The 17,994-nt window shown below is 66.1% G+C and overlaps 3 protein-coding genes across 4 annotated transcripts; 1 reads left to right on the top strand and 2 right to left on the bottom strand.

Moving 5' to 3' along the window:
* Window positions 1-12: 12 nt before the first annotated feature.
* JMJD8 (jumonji domain containing 8) lies at window positions 13-2,100 on the top strand. The gene is made up of 9 exons (XM_074596861.1): window positions 13-170; window positions 305-388; window positions 601-649; window positions 767-863; window positions 971-1,039; window positions 1,129-1,248; window positions 1,344-1,411; window positions 1,560-1,694; window positions 1,809-2,100. The coding sequence occupies exons 1-9, from the start codon at window positions 82-84 to the stop codon at window positions 1,887-1,889; spliced, it is 792 nt and encodes a 263-aa protein (XP_074452962.1). The 5' UTR covers window positions 13-81; the 3' UTR covers window positions 1,890-2,100.
* A 121-nt stretch (window positions 2,101-2,221) lies between these two features.
* Window positions 2,222-6,563, bottom strand: STUB1 (STIP1 homology and U-box containing protein 1). Its single transcript, XM_074596860.1, has 7 exons — window positions 6,279-6,563; window positions 5,143-5,341; window positions 4,863-5,028; window positions 4,590-4,680; window positions 3,968-4,024; window positions 3,664-3,780; window positions 2,222-3,275 (listed from the first exon to the last, which is right to left on the bottom strand). Exons 1-7 carry the CDS (start codon window positions 6,462-6,464, stop codon window positions 3,150-3,152), a joined length of 942 nt encoding a protein of 313 aa, XP_074452961.1. The 5' UTR covers window positions 6,465-6,563; the 3' UTR covers window positions 2,222-3,149.
* A 1,239-nt stretch (window positions 6,564-7,802) lies between these two features.
* On the bottom strand, window positions 7,803-15,453 carry RHBDL1 (rhomboid like 1). Of its 2 annotated transcripts, none has more exons than XM_074597451.1 (8): window positions 15,209-15,453; window positions 12,571-12,729; window positions 12,093-12,317; window positions 11,032-11,180; window positions 10,824-10,936; window positions 10,422-10,522; window positions 9,002-9,062; window positions 7,803-8,913 (listed from the first exon to the last, which is right to left on the bottom strand). In XM_074597451.1, the coding sequence occupies exons 1-8, from the start codon at window positions 15,245-15,247 to the stop codon at window positions 8,642-8,644; spliced, it is 1,119 nt and encodes a 372-aa protein (XP_074453552.1). In that variant the 5' UTR covers window positions 15,248-15,453; the 3' UTR covers window positions 7,803-8,641. The 2 variants fall into 2 exon arrangements, with proteins under 2 accessions (XP_074453552.1, XP_074453553.1); XM_074597452.1 differs by having other exon boundaries at window positions 12,598-12,729.
* Between the last annotated feature and the right edge of the window lie 2,541 nt (window positions 15,454-17,994).

The raw sequence follows: 17,994 nt of genomic DNA, 5'->3' as shown, positions 1-17,994 counted from the left end.
CAACGTTCTCGCGTGCCGCGGTGGCTGACGGGAAGCATAGTCGGCCGGCGGCTCCGGTGCCGGCGTCGGTCCCGCTCCTCCATGGCGGCCGCGCGGCGGCTGCTCTCCCTGCTGCTGCCGCTGACCTGGGCCCGGCCCGCTGCCTGCGCCGACCCGCCGGGCGGCGGATGGTAAGGACGGGGACGGGGGGTCCGGTGCCGGTCCCCGGTGCCGGTCCCCGGTGCCGGTCCCCGGTGCCGGTCCCCGGTGCCGGTCCCCGGTGCCGGTCCCCGGTGCCGGTGGCGAGCGGAGCCTCCCGTTGCAGGCTGGCGGGTTCGGTGCCGGAGGAGGAGCGGTGCACCGTGGAGCGGGCCGACGCTTCCCTCACCTACTCCCTCTTCCTGCAGCGGTACGGGCGGCCGCTGCCCCGCGGCGGGACGGGCAGGCACCGGGACCGGGGGTAGGGGCAGGGAGGGTCACGGACAGTCCCCGGTACCCTGGGGGATTAGCGGGGCAGGCCCCGGGAGGTGGGGGGACGGTTGGGGCCGGTCCCGGTGCCCCGGGGGTGGGTTGGGGCCGGTCCTGGTGTGGGATCCCGGTGCAGTGCTCCATCCCCTCCAGGTTCGCCTTCTCCCGCCCGGTCATCCTCCGCGGATTCACGGACAACTCGGTGAGTGCCGGGATGGGGACCGGGGCCGGGGCCGGCGGCGGGGGGCGCACACCGGGGTCCCGGCAGCAGCGGCGGCTGCATCCCGGTCTCGCTCCCCTGTGTTCACCCCTCCCCCAGGCCTTCCGCGCCCTCTGCACCCGGGAGAAGCTGCTGGCGGCCTTCGGGGCCCTCCCGGTGCGGCTCAGCACGGCCAACACCTACTCCTACCGCAAAGGTGAGGCTGTGGGGGGGGGCTGGGCTTTCTACCACCCCCCCCGGGGGTACCAGGAGGGCCTGCCCCGGGGTACCAGCACGGTCCCCCGAGCTCTCCCCTGCCCGCAGTGGACGTGCCCTTCCAGGAGTATGTGGAGCAGCTGCTGAAGCCACAGGATCCAGCCCGGCTGGGCAGCGGTGGGTACAACCGACCCCCTCCCCACAGCCGGTACCCCCCTGGCTCCTCGCCGGTGTCACCGTCCTCATCTTCCTCCCCCTCTCCCCAGACACTCTCTACTTTTTCGGGGACAACAACTTCACCGAGTGGGGTTCCCTCTTCCAGCAGTACGTGCCCCCCCTGTTCCGCATTCCAGGCACCAGCCCTGCCTACAGCTTTGGGATCGCAGGTGGGTGCCGGCGGTGAGCTCGGTGTCGGGGGAGGTTTTGGGGGGGGGGCATCTCCTCAATGTTTCCCTCCACCCTGCCCCGACTCCCACCACAGGCTCCGGCTCTGGTGTTCCCTTCCACTGGCACGGCCCCGGTTACTCCGAGGTGATCTTTGGCAGGAAGGTGAGAATGGAGCCTTTGGGGGGGGGGACACGGGCGGACAAAAAAGATCCCAACAGGCATCCCCCAAACATGGGGGAGCCCCCCTGGGGCTGAGCCCAAGGGGAAATGGGGGTGTGTTTTGTCCCCCCCCCGCCTCGGTGTTTTCCAGCGCTGGTTTCTGTACCCACCGGATAAAACGCCCCATTTCCACCCCAACGAGACGACGCTGGCCTGGCTCCACCGCACGTACCCCACGCTGCCGCTGGCTCAGCGCCCGCTGGAGTGCACCCTCCGCCCCGGCGAGGTGAGGCCGGCCTGGCCCGCGTCACCCCGGTTCTCCACTCCCCTCGGGAGGGCGCAGGGGACACCGAGTACCTGGAGCCCCCAGGCCACCCCCCTCCCTGCGCTCTCCCGACAGGTCCTGTACTTTCCCGACCGCTGGTGGCACGCCACGCTCAACCTGGACACCAGCGTCTTCATCTCCACCTTCCTGGGGTAGAGCCGGGAAGGACGAGGACGTGTCACCATTGTCCCGGCCGAGGTGGCAGCTCCGGCTCCTGTCGCTGCCGGGGAAGGGCAGCGCCAGATTTGCCCACTCAACTTACTGGTGTCGGGACCAAGTGCCTGAAGAAGTTCTGGGTTTTTTTTGTTTTTTTTTTTTTTTTAACCGGTCTTTTCCCTCCCCTTTGGATTAAAATCGTTCTGCCATAGTTCCTGGTGCATTCCTCTATCCCTGCCACCACCGGCACACAGGCAAACATGCTCCTCGTGGAATAGCACCTATTCCCAAGCCAGGACATGGCCTGCCTGGTGCGGAGATAGCCGCCGCGAAATACTCCAGCTCCTTTTCCGCATTTATTGCTGAAATTTTTTTTTATTATTTTTATATATATATTTATTATTTTTTTTTTTTAAAATCAACATTGGCAAACTTCCAGAGGGCGCTCAAAAGCCAGGCAGGCTGATGGCCGACCAAAACGCTGGAGTCGCGGTCGGCCGTGGAGCTGTCGGTTGTTTTTTTTTCTTTTTTAAAGGGAATTCATTAAAAGGAACAAGAACTTTAACCTGGGCGGTTGTTTGCAGGGAACCACGGTCCCAGTGGGCGAGGGGACGCGCAAGCCAGCCCCTTCCAGCCCCCGGGGGCAGCAGTTTCCAAGAAAAAGCCGGAGGGTGGATCGGCATCTACAGTGGGAACATCGGTCTCCCACTCTGGCGAGTGGCTATTTACAGGAGCGAGGAGGACCCGACCCCAGCCAGGCAGGCGGTGGAAGGACAAGGACACAACTATGTACATGAGGAGGGGACTGGGCCAAACCAGCGCCAGGCACTCATCCAGGCGAGCTCACCTCCCCGGAGCAGGATGGGATCTTTGGGGATTATCAGCCGCTGTAGCCGAGGGGGCACCCCGCTCTCTGGGTGATGAAGACGTTGGGGTGACCTTTCAGGCCCCTGCGAGGAGCCAGCCTTCTCCAAAGGGCCGGGCAGGTCTTCCTCCCAGTGCCGTGGTCTGTGAGGAGCTGGTGGAGAGGGGAGCCCGGGGTGGCTTCGTGCCCGCCCGGCCGCTGCGGTTCCTCGGGAAGGGGAGATGGTGACGCACCCTCGCCCAGCGCTGCCGCCGAGCACCCGGAGCGGAGGTGGAACAGCCAGAGAGCGAGTAAGGCATGGCGCCAGCTCAGCGAGAGCCATCCGTGGCCAGTGGAGCTGGGGATGGGGGGGGTGGGGGTGGCCTGGGCGGGCCCAGCATTGTCCCCTTGGCCCTTCAGTAATCCTCCACCCAGCCGTTCTCCGAGATGAACGCATCTATCACTTCCTTCATGGCGAGGTTGGGGATGAGCTGGTCCTGGGTCAGGGGACTCCGCGTCACCGGATCGAAATGACCCACGCGCTGCAAGGGAGGAGACAGCCCCGAACCGGTTACTCCACGCGCCCGGCCTCAGCCCCGGGGCACAGGCAGGTAGCCACAAGGCCAGCGCCGCGCCGGCACAGCAGCCAGGCATCCATGTGTCTGCCGGGGTGGGAAAAGAGCGGTGCGGAGGGACAGTGTCCCCCCCGAAGGTGCCAGCCAGCAGGATGAGAGCGGGTCAAGGCACAAGCTCCCCCCGCTGCCACCAGCCGCCTCCACGTCAGGCAGCGCCTGCAGGGAGCTGCCCGGGCAGGTTCCTGGGACCAAACCCAAGGAGGCTTTTTGGGCAGGCGGCTGCCTTCACGGCCAGGCGGGAGGACTCTGGGCAAGGTCCTGGGAAGCCCCCCGCTGTCCCCAAGCCTGCTGGTACCTGGAGATGTTCCTCGATGTCCTTCCTGTCGTAGGTGATGCCGCTGGGCGTGATGCAGGGCTCCCTCATCAGCTCGAAACTGATCTTCCCGCACAGGTAGTCAGGGATGTCCCGCTTCTGGCTCGAGAGAAGCAGAGCTGGGTCAAGAGGGGCTGGGAGAGCCCAGCAGGAAGAAAATAAGGCTGGGAGGTGGCACTGGCTCAGAGTGGGGAGCGGGGAAGACGGAAGAGCATGGATTAAACCGGGTTTATGGGGAGAAGCTCGGGATGAGGAGAGACGGGAGTGCACAGTGGGTCACACTCACCTTCCTCTTCTCATCCACTTGAGAGAAGAGCTCGTCCATGTCCGCCAGGTACTTGTCCTGAAAGAGGAGGACTTGAGGAGGAGGGGACCCAGGTGGACGGGGGCTACAGGTCCCCAGGGAGACAGCCCCGAAGCCTCCTGCCCCATGGGTGCTGCGGCAGGCAGAGACGAGGTGGCAGGTCCTCGGTGGCCCCTCAGCCTTCACGGCCCCCGGCCGGCTCCAGGCTGAACCGCGTGGCAGGAGTGATCCAGCTTAAAAATAACCTTCCTTTGTGGGGCTATTTTTATCCCGGGATTAGTCCCCAGCACCCAGACCCACATGCAGCCGAGAGGCCCTCAGAGACCAACAGGTACAGAGCAGCTGGGGGAGCGCAAACAGTGTCACGACTGCTGGGCCGGGACAAGAGGGTGACAGAGCAGGGACAGTTGTCACGAGGGGACACAAAAGCCCTGCAACAGCAGCTCCAGCCACAAAACGAAGGCTGAGAAGCCGTGCTCTGCCACGGGGGGCTCCTGGCTTTTGCCTGCACAGCCGCAGCAGTACATGGGGGTGCATATGGGATGTGGAAGCCCCGGCTCATCTCCCAGCCTCCGTAAGCCCTCCCGGCCCCCCCCTGGCTCACGTGTTTTGCCTCAATGCTGGCCAGCTGAACTCGGCTCCGGCTCTCGTCCGTGTTTTCTTCCTGCTGAGTCTTTCGGCACTCGGCCAGCTCCCTGGGACAGAGCGGGAAGATCGGATGGAGGGACGCTAACGCTCCCTTCCCTGCTGCCGCCGCCCCGGCTGTGGGGCTCTGCCTGCACCTCCAGGAAGGCAGAGGCACCATGCAGAGCTGTGACAGCTTTGGTGGCACTAAAAAAAAGTCTTTATGGGCGCCACTGCCACCACCCCACGTTACCTCTCCTTCTCTGCCATGATCAGCTTGGTCAGGTAGGAGTGCAGCTCGTTCTCCTGGTTGATGCGTTTCTCCTCGATGCTGTTCCAGCGTTTCTTCTTGGCGATGCGCAGTGCGCTGGGGATATCGTCCCCAAAATTCAGCCGCTGCTCCTTGGCAAGGTTGTAGGCTGGGGAAGAGAAAGGGCAGCTCAGAGCACCTCCTTCCTTCTCCCTGGTCCCTGATTCCCTTCCCGGTGGACGGGCAGGGGGTGGGGGACCGCTGTCACCGTGCCCCCGCTCACCTCTCTGCAGGTTGGCGATGGCCTCGTCGTAATTCTCCATCTCCATCTGGCACTGGCCCAGGAAGAAATGTGCCTTCACTGACTGGCCATCCAGCTCCAGGGCGCGCTTGCAGTCCGCCAGCGCCTTGTCGTGCTGCTGCATCTTCAGGTAGCAGAGGGCTCGGTTGGTGTAGTAGACGGCCACCAAGGGGTTGCGGTTCTGCAAGGCGAGACCTTGGTGAACGGCAACCGCCCGGCTCCCCCGCCGCGGGGATGAGGCGCGGTGACAAGGGGGTGACAACAACAAGGTGAGCCAGCTGCGCAATGCTGTCACCCTAGTGGGAGCCAGGAGTGCCGGCCTGGGCTTGCAGCCTGTGGGGAGTCGCTGGGACAGACTGGGGACAAGCCAGTCTCCATGGGGCAGCCCCCCCAGCACCATGCCCTGCCTGGGGGAGGGCTGGAGCCCTCCACCCCAGCGTGGGTCTGCCCTACCAAGGTCCTGGGGGGGTGGTGGGGGACAGACACAGGCTGGGGACACTCTAGGGGGATGAATACAGCACAAGAGGGGGGCAGCTCGGGGCCTGGTGCTGTGACAGGGATGGCTGGGGGGGTGTCCAAACCCAGGGAGGAGGCCAGGGCCAGGTCCAGGCCAGGCCAAGGGGGGTGGGTCCAGGCCGGGAGGGGGTTCCAGGCCCAGGGAGGAGATCTAGGCCTGGGGGCGGTAGTCTAGGCCAGGGGGTCCTGTCCTGAGGGGGTCCAGATCAGACCTGAGGGTGGTGCTCGAGGCCCGGGGATGTCCCATCCCGGGGTGGGGGTGGGGGGAAACCAGGGCAGACCCAGAGCTGGGGTGCAGGCCCGGGGGGGGTCGGTGTCCAGGCCAGGGGATCCCGTCCCGGGGGTGTCAGGGCCAGGCACAGGGGGAGGCTGGGCCCAGGGAGAGGGATCCATGCCCGGGGGGAAAACGGTCCCGGGGGGAAGATCCAGACCTGGCCCGGGGAGGGGGGGGGGGTCCCGTCCCGGGGGGAGGATCCAGGCCAGGTCCGTGGGGTCCCGTCCCGGGGGGAGGATCCAGGCCAGGCCCTGCGGGTCCCGTCCTGGGGGGGATCCCGTCCCGGACGTCGGTCCCAGCCCGCGATGGGGGTGCCGTCAGGACTCACGATGGCGCGGCCGTAGCAGGCGGCGGCCTCAGGGTACTTGCGGCCGCCGAAGAGCCGGTTTCCCTGCTCCTTGTGCTCCTGCGCGCTGTGGCTCTTCTCGGGGCTGCCGCCCCCCGCTCCCCCCGCGCCCGCTCCCGCCGCCCCGGCCCCCGCCGCGCCTCCCTCCCGCTCCTCCTTCCCCTTCATGGCGCCGCCCGGCCCGGCCCGGCCCGTTGGGGCCGGCGGCTCCGCTGGCTCCGGCCGCGCACTGCGACAGCCGCCACCGCCGCCGCCGCTTCCGGGGCCGGGCCGACGCGGGGGCGGGGCCAGGCGCGGGGCGGGGCCAATGGGCGGGGGCTGAGGAGAGGAGGGGCGGGGCCTAGGGAGCGGGGCGGGGACAATGGGCGGGGGCTAAGAGAGAGGGGGCGTGGCTATGTGAGGAAGGGGCGTGGCCAAGATTGCGGTTCGTAGTAATGAATGGGGGGGCTGGCTGGGGGTTGTGCGGGGGGGGGGGGGGGTGGGACTGAACAGAAGGTTGTGGGGTGCGGGGGGGCTGGATGAGGTTTTGGGACTGGATAGGGGGTTGGGGGGGGTGTACGGGGGTGTGTGTGGGATTTGATGGGGTCGGGGCTGGGGGGGGGGGCTAGATGGGTGGTGTGCAGACTGACTTGAGGGTTGTGGGGTGCAGGGGGAGGGACTGAATGGAGGGTTCTGGGGGCTGGATGGGGTTTGGGGGTCGGGGGGGTGTGGGATTTGATGGGGAGGGAGGTGCAGAGGGGTGCGGGGCGGGGGGGGGGCTGGATTGGGGGGAGGCTGGATGGGGGGTAGGGGTACGGGGGCGCGGGGGGGGGATTGGGCTTGATGGTGGGGGTGGGGGTACAGGGGATGTGGCGTCTAATGGGGGCTAAGAGAAGCTGCATGGGGGGGAACTGAATAGAGAGTTGGGGGGTGCAGGGTGGGGGGGCTGGAAGGAGGGGTGGGGGGTACAGAGGGATGGGGGGTGAATGGGGGGGTGAAGGAGAGTGAGTGGGTGTTGGGGGGGTTCTGTATAGGGGGTGTGGGGTGGGGTGGATGGGGAGGGACTGGGGGTGAAGGGGAGGGGGTGCAGAGGGATGGGGTCGGGGGGGGCTGGGTAGGGCCAGAGGAAGGTGCACTGGAGCTTGTGGGGCTGGGGGCGGCGGGGGTGGGGGGGGTGGGCTAGGGGCTTCAGTGCTTTGCTGCGGACACCCACAGCCCCCCACCACCAGCCACCCCCCCGCCATTTTCCACCCCTCACCCCCCCCCACCCCCCCCCCCCCCCCCAACACCCCCCGCGGGGCTGAGCCGGTCCCGTTTCATGCATCCCAGAGTTTTCTGCTCCAGTAAATCCCATCCCCGGCTGCCCACCACCCCCCCAGCCCAGCGCCGCCCCCCCCCCCCCCCCCCGCCTCCCCGGGGCCCTCATTACTCAGCAGGGAGCCAGCCAGCAGGGATGGGGGGAGGGGGGAGCACCCCCAAAATCCCCATTCCCCCCCCCCCCCCCCCCCAGAGAGACGCAGGCCCTAGCAGTGTGCAAAATATTTATTTATACTCCAAAAAAGGTCGGGAGGGGGGGAGGGGGGAGTGTGTGTCAGAGCGGGGACGCCCCCCTCACCCTCCCCCCACTATGTCCCCATCCCGGGGGGAGGCCCCCCCCCCGCCGCAAGGGAGGGCAGCAAAGCGGGGGGACCGGAGGCACAAGGGGTTTGGGGGGGGGGCGGGGGAGGTGGAAGGAGGCGGGGGGGGGGGGGGGGGGCTGCACTGCTGAAACGAGTTGTGCCGGTCTCAGCTGCTTGGCCGTCCTGCTGGGCTCTCCCCATCCTGCTCCTTTATTTTTTTTTTTTTTTTTAATTCTCTCTTTCCTTTATTTATATTTATTTTGGCGTAGAAAAATAAAGCGCTCCTATTTTTGGCACCAGTCCTTCGCGTGAAAGTGCAGGTCTTGGGGGGGGGGGGGGGGGGGGGGGCCACCAGTCAGCCCCCCCACCCCGGAAAAGGGGGTATGGGAGCAAGACGGGGGGGGGGGGCAGTCCCCCCCTGCCTCCATTCAGCTCCTTCCTGGGGGCACCCCGGGGGCGGAGTGTGAAGCATCCTTTGGGGTGGGGGGGACACAGCAAGGGGGGGGTTGCCGGGGTATAATTTAGGGAGGGGGGATGCAGCCCATGAAGGGGGGGGCCAGCGCGCTCGCTAGCACCGAGGGAGCAGGCGGCGGGGGGGGGGGGGTGGGGGGGTGGTGTTAGGGGTGGGGGGTGGCCTGTCCCCATGTCACGCGCGGGGACCCCCTTCCCTCCACTGTGGCTCAGAGAGAGGGGGGGAAAAAAAAAAAAAAAAAAAAAAAAATAAAATCAAAAAGGGTTGGGGAAGATTTATGGGGGGGGGGGGATTTGTGCCCCCAGCAGGTCGTAGGCGAAGATGTTCCAGAAGACGGCGAAGAGGAGGAAGGTGCCGTAGGAGAGGAGCAGCACCCACCAGCCGCACTGGTCCTGCAGGCTCTCCTCGTAGCTGCGCAGGATGGTCAGCCCCATGCTGATGCCCACGATGGCCCCCGCCAAGTGGGCCATGAAACTGGGCTGGGGGCCCGAAGCCGGCAGCGGCGGGGAAAAACGCAACCAGACGGCCCGACCCACCTCCGAGCTCACTGTAAGGTAAAGCCGGGAGGTGCTCAGCGCCACCGCCCCCCCCCCCTCCCAACAATGGGACCCCCGCCCCCTGGGATGGGTACTCACTGCACACCAGCGCCAGCACCATCCGCAGCAGCTTGTAGGGGCAGCGCATCCCGGCCCAGTTCTGCCATGGACGGATGGACGGACGGACGGATGGACCACGGGCCACCGCTGGCCATGCTCCGGCACCGGGGCCACCAGATGTGCTCTGGCCCCATGGAGCTCCCCCCCGCCTCCCCTGACCCAAGCTCCCCACCCCATGATGCCACCCAAGGTGCTCCCCCCCCCGCAATGGTGCCCAGCCCGTGATGCCACCCCACAGTGTCGTTCCCCCCCCCCCCAACGTCACACCATGGTGCTGACCCTACAGTGGCACCCAGCTCCAATGCCACCCCACAATGTCACATCACGCTGTCCCCCCCTACGATGCCACCCAATGACACCCCGCCCATGGCACATCCCCCCCACAATGTCACACCCCACTGTCCCCCCCCGCAATGCCACCCAATGGCATGCACCCCCGATGCCATCCCCTGGTGTCCCTGCCAATGTCACACCATGCTCTCCCCCCCTTCAACACCACTCAATGACACCCACCTCATGGCATCCCCCCCCCAAAGTCACACCACGTTCCTCACCCTACAGTGGCACCCACATCCAATGCCACCCCACAGCAACTCCCCCCAACAATGTCACATCATGCTGCCCACCCTACAAAGCCACCCAATGACACCCACTCCATGGCACCCCCCCCCACAACGTCACACCACGCTCCCCAACCTTCAACATCACCCAATGACACCCACCCCATGGCATCCCCCTGCAATGTCACACCATGCTGCCCACCCCCCCAATGGCACCCACATACAGTGCCACCCCGTGGCACTTCTCCTGCAATGTCACACCATGCTGCCACCCCTTGCAATGGCACCCACCCCCCATTGCCATTCCCTGGTGTCTCCTCCGGTGTCACACCGTGCTTCCCCCCCCCTACAATGCCACCTAGTGGCACCCACCCCACAGCACCCGTCCCCCTCAATGTCACACCATGCTGCCCCCCCTACAATGACACCCAATGACACCCACCCCCGAAGCCATCCCCTGGTGTCCCCTCCAGTGTCACACCACGCTCCCCAACCTTCAACACCACCCAATGACACCCACCCCATGGCATCCCCCCCTCAGTGTCACACCATGCTGCCCACCCTACAACGACACCCACCTCCAAGGCCATACCACAGCATCTCCCCCCCCCAGTGTCACGCCATGTTGCCCCCCTTGCAATACCACCCAGTGGCACCCACCCCATGGCATCCCCCCGCAATGTCACACCATGCTCCCCACCCTTCGACACCACCCACCCCATGGCATCCCCCCTGCGATGGTTCCCAACCCCATGATGCCACCCCACGGTGTCCCCTCCAATGTCACACCATGCTGCCCACCCTCCCTGGCCCCCCCCGTGTCCCCCCCTGTCACTGACCATGACGACGTTGGCGAGGTGTGCCGAGCAGAGCGCATAGACGCCCCCCGAGCCCCCAACCAGGGGGGCCCGCATGTCCGTGATGGAGACGGTGAGGGAGCCTGCGGGCATGGGCAGAGCTCAGCGTGGGGCCTGGCCCCCCATAGAATTAATTAATTACAGTCCACATTAATTAATTACGGGCTGCATTGCCCCCCACCCCCCCCCCCAGCCCTCCCTGGGCAAGTGATGCCGGCAGTGTAGGGTGGTACCCAGCTGGCAGCAAGTGAAGCCCAGCATCCCCATCAAACTCGGGGTGCATCTCCCCGTGCCCTCCCCAGGGCTGGTGACGGGGACCAATGGGGACAAAGTGTGTCTTGTTTCCCTCCCAACCCCCCCCCCCGCCCCTGGCCACGCACCCACCTGCCAGGACGCCGGCCAGGTAGAGGAAGCTGATGCGCAGGATGCCGTGCACCATCTCCAGGGGCACCCCGATCATCAGCTGCAGGAGGGCGTTGAACCCCAGCTGCTCCAGCCTGCCCGGGCACAGGAGGGGACACACGGTGGCTCAGGCCACGCAGCCGTCGGTGTGTGTCCCTTCATGGTTGTCCCCTCCCCGGCAGGGACTTACCCCACGTGCATGAACATGTAGGTGAGGAAGCGCCAGGCGCGCGCCCGGTGCCCGGGGTGGTAGACCAGAGGGCTCTTCATGTACTCAGGGTGGTAGGTCTGCAGCACCCACTTGTTCAGCCGGGCCCCATAGCAGAGGAACACGATGATCTGCGCCGAACCCCACAGCCATCAGCCCCACCACCACCGAGACGCCACCCCCCGTCTAGGGGCAGGGTCACCCAGCCTCTCCGCCGCAGGTCTGAACCCACCCCATGGCCACCAGGACATCACAACTGGGGTCATCCAGCCCCTCCGCCCTGGGTCTGAGTCCCCCATGGCCACCAGGACATCACAACTGGGGTCACCCAGCCCCTCCGCCCTGGGTCTGAGTCCCCCATGGCCACCAGCACATCGCAACAGGGGGTCACTCGTCCCCTCTGCCCCAAATCTGAGCACTGGTGCCCAACTGGTGTCACCCATCCCCTCCACCCTGGGTCAAAAAGTCCCGTTATAGGCACTTGAGACATCATGGCTGGGGTCACCCGTCCCCTCTGCCCTGGGTCTGAGTCCCCCATGGCCACCAGGACATCGCAACTTGGGTCACCCCTACCCTCCACCTGAGGTCTGAGACCCCATATGGCCACCAGCGCATCACACCTGGGTTCACCCGTCCCCTCTGCCCTGGGTCTGAGACACCCCATATTGGCACTGGGACATCACAGCGGGGCTCAACCATCCTCTCCACCCCAGGTCCAAGTCCCCGGTGGCCACTGGGACGTCACAACCAGGGTCACCTGTTGCCTCCACCCTGGGTCTGAGCCCCCCATGGCCACCAGTACATCACAACCGGGGTCTCCCGTCCCTTTTGCCTTGAGTCTGAGCTCCTCCACGGTCGCCGGAACATCACAACAGGTGTCCCCCATCCTCTCTGCCCCAGATCTGAGCCCTCCATGGCCACTGGCACGTCACAACCAGGGTCACGCATCCTGCCCACCCTGGGGCTGAGCTCCCCAAGGGCACTGGGATGCTTCAACCAGGATCAGCCTGGGCACCGACCGGCCATGTGCCCGTGCCCCGTACCTGAGTGAGGGTGACGGCTGCCATGAAGACGGGGGGCGGACACGTGCGGTGCTGGTAGAAGTACCAGCGCCGGTCCATCTCGCAGGGCAGGATCTCATAGGCCACGTAGCGGACGAAGCGCTTGTAGAAACCCAGGCCGGTCTCATCCAGCAGCACGTCGCGGGGCAGGGCGCGCTGCCCGTTGGCGATGGCGCGCTTGAAGCTGCTCGAGCGCTTGCTGCTGATCTGCGGAGAGAGGCCGTGCCCGCGGGGACCGCAGGGGCAGCTCGGGCCCACCCCCTACCCATCGCCACCACCCCATGCCACAGCCCGGTGGGACCGGCGGGACAAGCTACCCCAAGGCTGTGCCATCATCCCATGCCAGGGGAGCCCCTGGGGACCACTGGTGTCTGCCCCCCTCCCCCAGGAGGTGCGCAGTGCCCACCTTGGGCTGGCACCCGGCCGCTCGCCCCTGTCCCCGCGGCCCCCCAGCACTGACCAGATCTACCAGCTCCTGATAGCAGACCTGCCCCTCGTCGTTGCCCTGTGCCAGGGCCACCAGCATGTCCAGCTTGGCGGGGTCCAGGGGCAGCTCATGGCTGTGCACGAGGCTGGCGAACGTCTCCACCCCGATGAAGCCGGTGTTTTCGGGGTCGAGCTGTGGGGCACGGCACGGGGCATCACCGGGGGTGCCAGGGCTGCGGCTTCCTGATGGGCCTGGGGGGACCGCCTGGTGCCCCTCACCCTGGCCTCAAGCCTGGTGGCACCATGCGCTGCTCCACGACACCAGCCCCTGCCTCTGCAGGGGAGGCTACAACCCGCACTCACCCTGTACCCCGCACTGTGTGGGTGCCCCGTGCTGTGTGGGTGCCCCGTGCCATGTGGGTGCCCCGTGCCATGCAGGTGCCCCATGCCGTGCCGGCGTCTCCGTCCCCCCCGCAGCGCAGCCAACACTCTCCCACTCAGTTATTTCTCGCCGCCAGCAGCCTGCCAGCCAGGAAGCCACGAAGCTAAACACACGCGCAGCCCTGGCACCATCCTCCTCCTCCTCCTCCTCCTCCTCTTCCTCCCGCACACCCTCACCGCTGGGCTCCGCAGCAACGGGTGCCCTGTGCCGGGGCTCCCTGCACCATCCCCAGAGGATCCCGGCACTGACCGGGCACCCTGAGCCCTCCAGGCAACCCAGACCATGGGTGTTCCCCGCACCATGGGGTACCCGACATGGTCCCGCTCGTGGAGACGAGGAGCCCGGGGTCACACAAGGATGATGGAGATGGCAAGGGGGGCCCCGATGGCCGGAGCAGAGCTCCAGCCCTGCCGAGGGTAGCCGGGACCCCGCACCCCACAGCGTCACCCTGCAAATAGTGTTGGGTTTGCTCCTTTCCTTTGCCAGGGGATGAAAAGCAGGAGAGGAAACTCATCCTCATGGGATGGGCAGGAGAGGGAGTGCTGGGGGCATGGGATCGTACTCCCCACCCCGGCGTGCACCCCGTCCCTCTGGAACTGGCAGGGAACAGCCAAAAGCTGCTTTTCCCAAGGGGAATCCAGCTGCCTGGAATCCCTGACTGAGGTGGGCACGGGTGTGGGATGTGGGGTGTGGGGTGGGCAGTAGGGTGCAGGATGTGGGATGCAGGGTATGGGATGAGCAGTAGGGTGAGGGATGCGAGGTGGGCAGTAGGGTGCGGGATGGGCAGTAGGGTGTGGGATGCAGGGTGCGGGGTGGGCAGTAGGGTGCCGGATGCGGGGTGCAGGACGAGTAGTAGGGTGCGGGATGCGGAGTGCAGGGTGGGCAGTAGGGTGCGGGATGTGGGATGTGGGGTACAGGATGAGCAGTAGGGTGTGGGAGCAGGATGTGGGGTGGGCAGTAGGGTGCAGGATGCGGGGTATAGGATGAGCAGTAGGGTGCGGGATGCGGGGTGCAGGCAGCATTTGCAGCCTCGCAGCAGCCGCCAGCCCATGGGGGCAGCCCCAGCCATCGGGGGGCAGGAACACCCCAGTGCCACCCCTCCCCAGCGCCCCACGAGCCGCACAGGCTGCCCCACAGGTGCCACGTGCCTGTGCCACACCGGGACCTGGCACACGCTGTCCCCATGCGCCGGCGCACGCCGAGCTCACCGGCCCCTGGAGAGCCCTGGCAGTGACCCCTGTCCACTTTGGGGGTGCATGTTCCCCCACCCCAACCCTGGGAAGGTCCCGATCCCCAGCCCCCGCAGCCCCTCGGCCTCTCCCAGCTCCTGCTCTCGCCCTGGGGACGATGCTGCTCATCCCCGAAGGGCTCGGAGGCACGCGGAGCCCCAGCACCCGATGGCGGGGTGACAGAGAGGGACAGCAGCGCAGCTCTGGGGCTGGGGAGGGCAGGGGACTCGGCCAAGGTCACGGAGCCAGCTGGGGCGGGGGGGGGATCGTTAGTATTCCTGACCCCCAATAATTTCCCTCTCCATCCCCAGGGAAGAGCAGCCAGCTCGGCCTGGGCTGGGTGGGGACGGAGGGACGAGGTGGCCGAGCAGCAGGCAGGGACGGGGCCGGGGTGCAGCGGGGGGCTAATGCACCGGGGGCCCGATCCTGGCAGCGGAGCAGAGCCCACCACTACGCAGCGTCGACGCTCCACGGCCTGATCCTGCAATCAGGTCACGGGGCTGGAAGCAGCCCCCCGCGAAGGCGAGACCTCACTAGGGGGGGTCCTGAGCCCCACGGCAACCCCCAGCCCCATCCTGCAGCCGGCGCTGGGGCTCGGCACCGCCGCGGGGGTTGGGGTTCGGCTGCCCAGCACCCCTCGTCCTTGAGGGGCAGGATCCGGCCCGGGGAGCGCTGGGGCGAGGAGAAGGCCACAAGTGAGCTGAGTTGCGCGGTCTCAGCGGCAAAACGGGTCCCTGGTGGGGAGGCGGTGGGGGGCGGGGGGCACCGGGGGCTGCTCAGCGTGGCGGGGGTGGGGGGGAACGACAGCGCTTCCCGGTGTCTGCCAGACCCGCGGGTAGCGCTGCCCGCTGCGCGGCAGCCGTGCCCGGTGCATGCCGGCATCCTCCCTGGTAGCGATGCCCGGTGGTTCCCCCCCCCCGCCCCCGGAGCCCGGTGCCCGCCCGCCCCTCCCCGGCAACGCTGCCCGGTGCCGCCCCCCCCTCCCGCTTCCCGGCTCTCACCTGCTCCTGGATGAGCTGGAGCAGGGAGCTCCTGTCCATGCACCCGGCGGGCGGCGGGCTCTGCCGCTCCCCCGCGCCCGGGGCCGGCGAACCGGGCAGGGGAGCGGCGCGGGCGGCGGGGGGGGCGGGGGGGGCGGCTCTTCCCGCCAGCCCCGCGTTGCGGCGGGCCCGGGAGCGAGCTGCGAGCGGCGGCGGCGGCGCCGGGAGCCGCCGATGGCAGCGGGGCGGCGGCGGCGGCGGCGGCGGCGGCGGGGGCGGGAGCGGAGCCGAGCGGAGCCGCCCCCGCCGCAGCGCACGGCGCAGCGCATCCCCCCCCCGCCTCGCCCGCCGCCGAGCGGGCAACCGGGACCCGCCCCGCTCCGCCCCGAGACACGGCACCGGGAGGGAGAACCGGGCATCGGCAGCCCGGGATGGTACCTGCATCCCTGTGCGGGTACCCGCATCCTAGTACGGTACCTGCATCCCGGTACAGCTCCGTGCATCCCCGGTATGGGTACCTGCATCCCAGTATGGGTACCTGCATCCCGGTACAGCTCCCTCCATCCCCGGTATGGGTACCTGCATCCCGGTACTGGTATTCATATCCTGGTATGGTACCTGCATCCCAGTGCGGGTACCCGCATCCCAGTGCGGGTACCCACATCCCAGTATGGTACCTGCATCCTGCTATGTGCATCCTAGTATGGGTACCTGCATCCCTGTACAGCTACCTACATCCCCAGTACAGCTACCAGTATGGGTATGTGTATTCCAGTATGGTTACTTGCATCCCCATATGGGTATCCGCAACCTGGTACGGCACCTGCACCCTGGTACAGCTACGTGCACCCCTGTATGGGTACCCGCATCCCAGTACTGGTACCCGCATCCCAGTACTGGTACCCACATCCCAGTACAGTACCTGCATCCCAGTACAACTACGTGCAACCCCGGTACGGGTACCTGCATCCCAGTACTGGTATTTATATGCTGGTATGGTACCTGCATCCCAGTACAGTACCTGCATTCCGGTACTGGTACTGGTACCCACATCCCAGTACAGTACCTGCATCCCAGAATGGGTATCTGCATTCCAGTACAGGAACCTGCACTCCATTTATGGTACCCACATCCCAGTACTGGTACCTACATCCCAGTACAGGTACCCACATCCTGGTACAGTACCTGCATCCCAGTACTGGTATGTGTATCCCGGTACTGGTACCCACATCCTGGTACGGTACCTGCAGCTCAGTCAAGTACCTGCATCCCAGTACCAGTACCCACATCCCAGTATGGCACCTGCATCCTAGTATGGGCATCTGCATTCCAGTAGTGGTACCCACATCCCAGTACTGGTACCCATGTCCCAGTACATTTCCTATATCCCAGTCTGGTACCTTCATCCCAGCACAGTATCTGCATCCCAGTGTGGCACGTGCATCCCAGTACTAGTTCTCACTTCCTGGTGCCCAGTTTGATCCCTGCATCCCACTACTGGTACCTGCATCCCAGTACCTGCATCCCAGTACACTACCTGCGTCCTGGTATGGGTACCTGCACCCCAGTATGGTACCTACATCCCAGTACTGGTACCCACATCCCAGAATAGTACCTGCATCCTGGTACAGTATCTGTATCCCAGTACGGGAACACACATTCCATTTACAGTACCTGCATCCCAGTACTGGTACCTGCATCCCGGCATGGTGTCCTGCATCCCAATACAGTACCTGCATCCTGGAATATGTTTTGGCATCACAGGACAGCACCTGTATCCTGCTACAGGAATCTGTATCCTGGCATGTTACCTGCATCCCAGTATGGGTATCTGCATCCCAGGATAGCACCTGCATCCCAGTATGGGTACCTGCATCCCAGCATGGGTACCAGCATCCCAGGATAGCACCTGCATCCCAGTATGGGTACCTGCATCCCAGCATGGGTACCAGCATCCCAGTATAACACCTGTATCCCAGCATGGGTATACCAGCATCCCAGCACCAGGTACCTGTGGAATCGGGCTCAGGCGTCTGCAAACTCTTCCTGCACCCTGACCCTGTCACCCACAGGCTGGCAGAGGTCCCGGCGCGTCCCCCATGGGTGCTCCGGCTGGCATGGGACACGTGGTGCCTCCAGCGCTGGCACCTGCCCCAGCACGGAGCACACGGGGCAGCCTGGCACCGGGCACCGTGAGTTGGCACCCTTTACATGACGCACACAGCGGCACCAGGCCAGACCTGCTGCCCCCGGGTCCCCATGCGGGGTGGCATGTCCCCAGGGCCCAGCCCTGGCACCGTCCCCACTCCCCTGGCCTCAGCCCCACTGCGAGTGCCAGGGGGGCTCTGGACTTCACAGCCCGGCCGTGGCACAGGGCTGTCCCCACGCCTGGGTGGCAGCAGGCTGCGGCAATGCCAGGCAGTGGGGACAACGCCCAGGCTCCTTCTTCGGGGACACGCCAGCACAGTGCGTGCGGCTCCAGCACTATTAATACACATGGCGGCATGTGGATGTGCTGCTCCCATGGGGCCCAGCCTGGTTTGGACTCACCAGGGAGCGCCGCGTGTCCCGTCCACCTTGGCATGGCCTCCTCCACAGGCACAGAGGTACCGGCCACACTCCCTCCCTGCCCCGGCACCTCTGGATGCCCTGGTTTGCCATGGTGGGAAGGGTCTCCACTCCCAGAGAGGTGCTGGGAAAAGGCTTTTCCCCAGTTGTGCCCGCATTCCCGGTGCCCAGCACCCACGGCTGAGCCTGGAATAGCGGAGGGAGAAGCTGCCAGGGGGAAACGGGAGCAGGGAGGGGAG

This window comes from Larus michahellis, chromosome 8, assembly GCF_964199755.1.
Source record: "Larus michahellis chromosome 8, bLarMic1.1, whole genome shotgun sequence".
In the NCBI taxonomy this organism is placed as follows: domain Eukaryota; kingdom Metazoa; phylum Chordata; class Aves; order Charadriiformes; family Laridae; genus Larus; species Larus michahellis.
The sequence above is the reverse complement of the archived record's forward strand: the minus strand, read 5'-3'. Positions and strand labels throughout refer to the sequence as shown.